Source organism: Notamacropus eugenii, chromosome 2, assembly GCF_028372415.1.
Source record: "Notamacropus eugenii isolate mMacEug1 chromosome 2, mMacEug1.pri_v2, whole genome shotgun sequence".
NCBI lineage: Eukaryota > Metazoa > Chordata > Mammalia > Diprotodontia > Macropodidae > Notamacropus > Notamacropus eugenii.
In genome coordinates, this window is record NC_092873.1 from 8706812 (window position 1) to 8714194 (window position 7383).

At 38.6% G+C, this 7383-nt stretch overlaps 1 protein-coding gene across 1 annotated transcript in view; it reads right to left on the reverse strand.

Moving 5' to 3' along the window:
* The window catches only part of LOC140522471 (uncharacterized), an 83087-nt gene extending 76050 nt beyond the window's left edge, over window positions 1–7037 (reverse strand). Inside the window, exons 1-5 of the mRNA XM_072637904.1 lie at window positions 7015–7037; window positions 6745–6859; window positions 6363–6593; window positions 4779–4885; window positions 846–983 (exon numbers count right to left, since the gene is read on the reverse strand). Of these exons, the coding sequence (XP_072494005.1) occupies window positions 846–983; window positions 4779–4885; window positions 6363–6593; window positions 6745–6859; window positions 7015–7037 (614 nt within the window). The remainder of the gene's footprint in view (window positions 1–845; window positions 984–4778; window positions 4886–6362; window positions 6594–6744; window positions 6860–7014) is intronic.
* Window positions 7038–7383: the final 346 nt, after the last annotated feature.

Below are 7383 nucleotides of genomic sequence, written 5' to 3' on the forward strand. Positions count from 1 at the left end.
TTTAATAATCAGATTATCAGCAAAATTGTTGTTATTCTTTTGATGAAGTCTGTAGGGTATAGCTAATTATTCAGCCTAAACCTAGTATACATGTACTCAGAGTCACAGTAATAGAGAAGTATAGATTCAGAGCTTTAGATCATCTACTCCAAACACTTTATTTTCTAGATTAAGTAACTGAGTTCCAGAAAAGGTTAACAGTTCTCCAGGGTGATCCATAAAGTGAGAGGCATCATTTTTCCTCAGGTCCTCTGATTCCAATTAGAGCACTCTTTCCCCTGACCAAACTGCCTCATTGTAAATTTTGATGTTGATTATTATATTTATTACTTATTCTCTTTAGCTGTCACTCACTTTCAGGTGTCCAACATATCATGTGGCTTTTCCTAAAACTAACTTTAAATCTACTATAACTGGAGGTATCAGCAAAGATTAAGAAACAAACAGGAAAAAAAAACCGTGTCTTTAAAGCAGACTTTATAAATAAATTTTTGTGAAGTGAACTTTTGGGATGATCAAATACTAAAATGTATGGAAAACATTGGAAAACCTTATAGAACTATAAAAATGGCACCTATCATCCTCGTTATCCTTACTTCTGAAAAATCTGATCTCACATACCCTGACTCTACTTTGTAACTCGTCTCATGCTTATGTCCTCCTGAACTTGGATAACCGAAATTGGCCTTTGGACCAACTTCTTCACAGTGCCTTGAAGTATGCTTGCCAGATGCTTGCCATATTATGCAACTATGAAAGTCCCAGACAGTCTCCTTTGTATAGAGGAGAAATGATTTTAAATGCAATTCCATACAAATTATTAGAATTAAAACGTTGATACTTACATGGAATGACCACTGAAAGCAGCATGTTCCTCAGCTGTCTGTCCAAATGCATCTCGGCAAGAGAGATCAATATCATATTGAAGAAGAAGACTGACTACACCTGTTGGTTTACAACGGGCAGCAATCATCAGGGCTGTTCTAGAATAACAAAGAAACCATCGACATTTCAGAATTTAAAGGAGTCACACGTAATTAGATTTCTCTCGATATGTTGCAACAAGAGGATATCTCATATATGAGGTTATACGCATGTGCAACATGAATACTTCGTGAGGGATGAGTACTTTTTGTGCTTATATGCAGCATGAAAAATGGCAGTTAGGAAAAGAAGGAAAGACAGGATTGAGAGGGGTATTTTTTGTCCTCTTAGAGTTCTAGCAGGAACTGTCCAATTCAAGATTTTCATGACAACAAGAAGGTAGTGCATCAGAGTAACTTGTGTACAAAAGTGAAGAACTTTCAAGGGAGCCTACACCAAGTTTCCACTTGTTTACTAGCCTTGAAAGGAAAGTGGAGGCTCTTTGAAAGTAATGTTTATGGACAAGCTCATGTAACTGAAGAAAGGTTCATCACCAGATAGCTAGGACCATTGGATTTCAGGAAGGCCCATTAACCCATGAAGGCAGTTGATAAAGAGTTAGTGTGATTACAAGCTGCACTAGTAGAGAAAATATCCAAAATCGTGAAAACAGAGATCTTTTGAAGTTCCGAGTTTGTGTTATGTTGAATAATTCACTGTCTTTCTGCCTAAGGCAGTATTGTAGGTATATCAGTAATGTCACGTAGAGGTGTGCTGTTCCTTGATTACTTCGTGATAACTCATGGGGCAGCGAGGTGGTGCAGTGCATAGAGCACGAGTGCAGGAGTCAGGAGGACCTGAGCTCAAATCTCACCTCAGATACTTGACACTCACTAGGTGTGTGACCTTGGCCTAGTCACTTAACCCTAATTGTCTCATCCTGGGTCATCTCCAGTCATCCTGATGAATATCTGGTCACTGGATTCAGATGGTTCTGGAGGAGATGTGAGGCTGGCAACCTGCACAGCCCTCCCTCGCTCAAAATAAAGTCAATTGCAAGTCATGGCAGTATTGCCCTGATGGCATGGTCTTCCTCTGCAAAGAAGGGTGAACACTCACGCAGTGATAACCGATATAATAGGCTAACTCTGTGGAAGGTGGAAGTAGTGTCAAAAATATCCATGTAATGTAAATATATTATATAGGGAAATTATGGATATTTTAAGGTATATTCAAGTGTTAATAAACTCTTTATGGCAGGTAGAAATGTTGATTCTGTTTAAATGTTTTTCTCTGATCCAAAATCTCAATACCAAACATAGCAAAAGGAACGAGTACAATATATTTGGGGGTGGCGCGGAATAAAGGATTATGGGAAAGATTGAAACTGATGGAGTTATGAAATATAGTATTAGCTCTTAATATTATCCTATCTTTTAAAATATTAGGTTTGTTTTTTAAAAGATTATTTTTAGTTTTGCGATCCAAGATGATGGAGTAAGCAGTAAATCGCCATAACTCTCCAATATTCACCTCGAAACAACCATAAAATACTGCCCTCAAACAAGTCCTGCCACAGCAGAACCATCAAAGGTATAGGGTGAAACAATCTTAGAGCCCCCAAACCTTGGAAGATTGACAGGGAAGTTCTTTCTCACTTAGGTAAAAGGGAGCATACTCCAGGACAGGAAGTATCCCAACAGGGCAGCAGCAAGCCTCATCTCAACAAAGCAATGGTAGATTCGGAGTCCCAGTATAGGGAGTGGGCAGACTCCAGTTCTAAGAACTGACATGCCTCAGAATAGACTCAGCCAAACAGGTAGGGTCTATCCCTACAGGTGATTAAGGAAACAGGCAGCCACCAATGGTTACAATGCCAAGAACTTCAGGGTACATCTAGGGAAACTCAAGAACACTCCACCAGTCGTAGCACATGACAAACATCAGCAGTAGAACTCCGGGACAGCATCAGGTAAGCTGCCAGAACCCTACTATCTGCAGCAGTGCCTTTCATTCCCACTCCCATCCCCCGAGCAAACCACCGTAAAAGAGGGCTCCCACACGAGTCAGCAAAACATTGCAGCACCAGGTAAACAGCCAGGACCTGGAGACCCTGCTACAAAATTCTGAAACAGTGCCCTTTCCACATTGTGAGCAGAGCTCAAATTGAAAAGAAAGGGGAAAAAAAGACGAGCAAAAAGTCATTGGAAAAAATGACCATAGGAAGTTATTGTGGCCACAAAGAATGTGGAGGAAAAAAATTCAGAGAAGGAGAATGACGCCAAAACACGTATAGGCAAAATCGCAAAGCAAAAAGAGAAGTGAGCTCAATCCCAGAGAGAGCTCATGGAAGAGCTCAGAAAGGAAATTAAAATCATATAAGAGAGGTAGAAGGAAAAGTGTGCAAAGAATTGAGCGATGAAAGAGAATTGTGACAATATAAAATACTTGGGAATCTCTCTTCCAATACAAACCAACCAACAATGAACACAATTACAAAACGTTTTTCACTCAAATCAAGTCAGATCTGAATAATCTAAAAAATATCAGTTATTCATTGGTAGGCCAAGTTAATATGATACAAATGACAATTGTACCAAAAGTAATATCTTACTCAGTGCCATACCAATCAAACTACCAAAATTATTGTATAGAAATTAAAAAATAAAATTCATCGGGATGAACAAAAGGTCCAGAATACCAAGGGAATTAATCAAAAATAATACAAGTGAAGGTGATCTATCTCTACCATATATAAAATTCTATTGTATAAATCGACAATCATCAAAGCCACTTGGGACAGGCTGAGAAACAGAGTGTAGGATTAGTGGAATATGTTTGGTATCAAAGAACCAGGGTCAATGACTACAGTAATCTTCTATATGAGAAATCCAAAGATTCCAGCTTCTGAATTCACTAGTTGACAAAAAATGCTGAGAAAACCGGGGGAAAAAGTCTCATGACAGAAAATGTTATTCACATCCAGAGAAACAATTATGGAGTCTGAATGGAGGTGGAAGCATACTATTTTCTCTCCCTTTTGGTTTTTTGTTTTTTCTGTCTTCAGATTTTCCTCTTTTATTCTGCTACTTCTGTCAAACATGAGCAGTGTAGAAATAGGTTGAATATGATTGTACATGTACAGCCTATATCAGTTTGCATAACATCCTGGGAAAGGGGGAGGCCCAGGAAGAAGAGCAATTTGAACTCAAAATTTGAAAACTGCAAAAAATTGAAAAGTAAAAATAAATAAATTTTAAAAGAATAAAAGAGAGAAAATGTGACAATGTAAGTGCTTCCATCGTCCTCAAATATTAAAAGAACCAGGAGAAGGCTTCAATGCCTTTCTTGGATCCTCTATGTGGAATTTCTGGTATTAGGACAAAAATCCTGTAGCATAAGAAAGTATGGAAGGACTAAAATCTCAGCCAGTGGCATAAATATTCACAGTGATAAGGTCACAGGATCATGAAAGTCAGTCATCTTATTATTGTATTGATTTGTATTTGTCAGTGCACATATCCTTAAGAACAATGAAAGGAAGAAGAAGGAAAAATTACACACATCAATTCTCATGATTGACATGAAGATTATTTCATGTAGAGAATCAATTGCATCACGAGTACACAAAACAGCTATGTGATGATCTTAAGTCATTGAAAATCAAACAATGAAACCTGAGAAAATAAATCACTAATTGATGGTGGATGGCATGCCCACATGAATGGCTTTCTCTGCTGCAGAAGCATAAATAGTAGCCCTTTTCATAATTGATGTTTGTGCACATTGTCACCCTTTCTCAGTGATGAACAATTTCAATTATTGTTGCTCACTAAGAGTTCCCTGATTGAAGTTGTTCTTATTCCTCTAATAACAGTTACCTCTTTTTTTCTTGGAAGCTTTAATTACCGTACCTGTCAAGCCTATCCGATGTATTCACATTTGCTCCATTCTTTAAGAAAAGATCTACCATATCTCGGTTATTTTCTTTAACTGCAAGCAAAAGTGGTGTGCAGCCTTCCTGCAAAATCATATTAAAGATCAAGTTAAGGTATGCAAGAATTGTTTATATGATAGAATTCAGTTGAAGGCATGTTGTGAACATCCTGTGAACTTGCTAATGACATGCTAAGGAAGTAGGCTACAATGGAACTCTGGAATGAGAAGAGCAGGGCATAAATCCAGCTTCTGTTAGTTAATTTCCATGTGACCGTAAGTAAATTATTTCACTTCTTTGGGCCTTAATTTCCTCACATGTAAAATGAGGGAATGAAGTTAGATAGCCTCTGGGATTGCTTCCAGTTATTAATTTGTGATCAGGACGTAGAAAACCAGGATGTGTAAGAGATTTTCCTAATCTTTTAGGGGTACCTTCCTTTCCTCTGTCTTCATGTCATGATCAATGATCGTTCTGCGTGCAGTCACCCTTATTTCCCCAGTACTTGGCCAAGCTACAACTAAGTTCTGGTCAGTTTTCAAGTTGCCTAGTTCTCTTCATCCTTTCCCCTGAAGTGTGTTACAACCAGCCTCAAAACTCAAGAAAATCTTGCCTTAAGGTGGCTGAACCTTGAAGAAAGTCATTCTCTTGATATTTTCCCTCCCTTCACAACCCTCCTAATGTATATTTTGATTTTTATTTTCTTTCTTGAGCAGCAGTGACGAGGAGTCAAACCTTTTCTTAAAAATCAGGAGATACTCAATAAGTCTAGAAAGGAAACGGCATAGCGTGTAGGAAATAGAAAAAAAAACACACCTACATACACTTAAGAATTTGTTCTTGTAAAATGTCTGTCTGCAGTTTTATGCTGAACAAATTTTTAACAGAATATTTTTTAAAACATTATGACATTTCTTCTTGACCAATTAACATTGTACTATCATAGGTAAAGGTTTATATGTAAAGTATTGCAGACAGATATTTGATGGAACCTTTGAATTCTGGGTACCAGACCTAATATAGCATGCAAAGAAAATTCTAGAGAGATAGATGTGGTGGACTGAATGGAGAGCCAAACTCAAAATCAGTGAAACAGAGATTCAAGGCCTGCTGCTGAGACACTTAGAGTGGCTAGGTGAGCCTGGGAAGTCACTTCACATTTCACCATTACAAACCATTCCCTAAGTCACGTTTTCATAACTTTTTGTGTGTGTGTGTCATGCACCCCTTTCCAGAATAATGCTTTTAAATACCTAAAATACAGAGAATGCAAAGGAAGCCAATAACATTGAAAGAACTATAAAATAAATGGTGATTTTTTTTGAAATTAATGGATCCCAGGTTAACAACCCTACTCGAAGATTAAATCTTAGAACAGGCCCTGGTCCAAAGCAGTCGAGGGAAGTTCCTCATTAAGAGTTCCGTTGTGAATGGAGTCTCCTCCCCGTTTTGCCTGGCCATCAGAAAATTCCCAAGGCCAATGAACTTTGAGTAGAGATGGATTTTAAGATACTTGCATTAAAGAAATGCTTCCAAGAATATAATGTGCATTGGAAAATACCTGATTTACACATTTGATCTCAGAAAATATTTTCTCACACAAGAGGTAGACTTCTACCTTGTTTTTTGCTTCCATGTCTATTGTATGTCTAAGCAGCTTTGCTGCTATGGCTGTGTTAAGTCCAGAGGCAGCATAGTGAAGTGCAGTGTTGTCATGGGTATCCATCAGAGCAGGGTCTGCACCATAATCCAGCAGGATCCTTGCACACTCCTCCTGCTGACACTGTACTGCCTGTGAATGGAATGTAGAGAAAGAGACAATCAATACTCTAAAAAGTATTTAGTATACTAAAACATCATTAGTGATATTTAAATAATTTAGTAAAGCACATTTTCTTATTCCAAAGGCATTCTATAGACCAGCAAGGTTAACTAGGGCATACCTTCATTAAAGATGTCTGATAGTTCTTGTCACGCAGGTTTATTTTGCATTTTCTCTCTACTAAGAGAGACACAACATCTGGATGGCCATTTGCAGAAGCCAGGTGTAGAGGTGTGCTATGAAAATGAGAGCTAAGTCAATGCTTGGTAATTACGAAAATCAAAATTGTACTCTTGTTTGGTACTATACTTGTAACATAAAATGCATTATTGTTACTCCGCCTGAAATCGAAATCGCTGCCCAAATAAATATAAGTGGCCACCCTTCTCACCCGAGGACATCTACAATGTGCATTAGTTCTTCTGACCGGATATGATGAACAAAAACGTCTGGGAAATAAATAGCAGACTCAGAAGAACATTTCACTGGAAGAGAGCAGCATTTGCTCCCACCACGTCACTGAGAAAGAGTAAGTCAGCTGGAAGCAGACTACAAGTAAAAGGAAGGAGTTTCCCCTCCATTAAAAATGGGCAGGCAGGAGGGTCAGGGGTCACCAGCACTCAGAACTTGGGATCCAATCTCCAGGAGGCAGAGCCTGCGCCTGCTCTGGCCCAGGTGCTCAAAGGACAAGTTTTCCAAGGATTAGCCAAGGCACATGCAGACTCGTGGAGGGAGGGTGGAGGAGGGGGTGTCTTACACT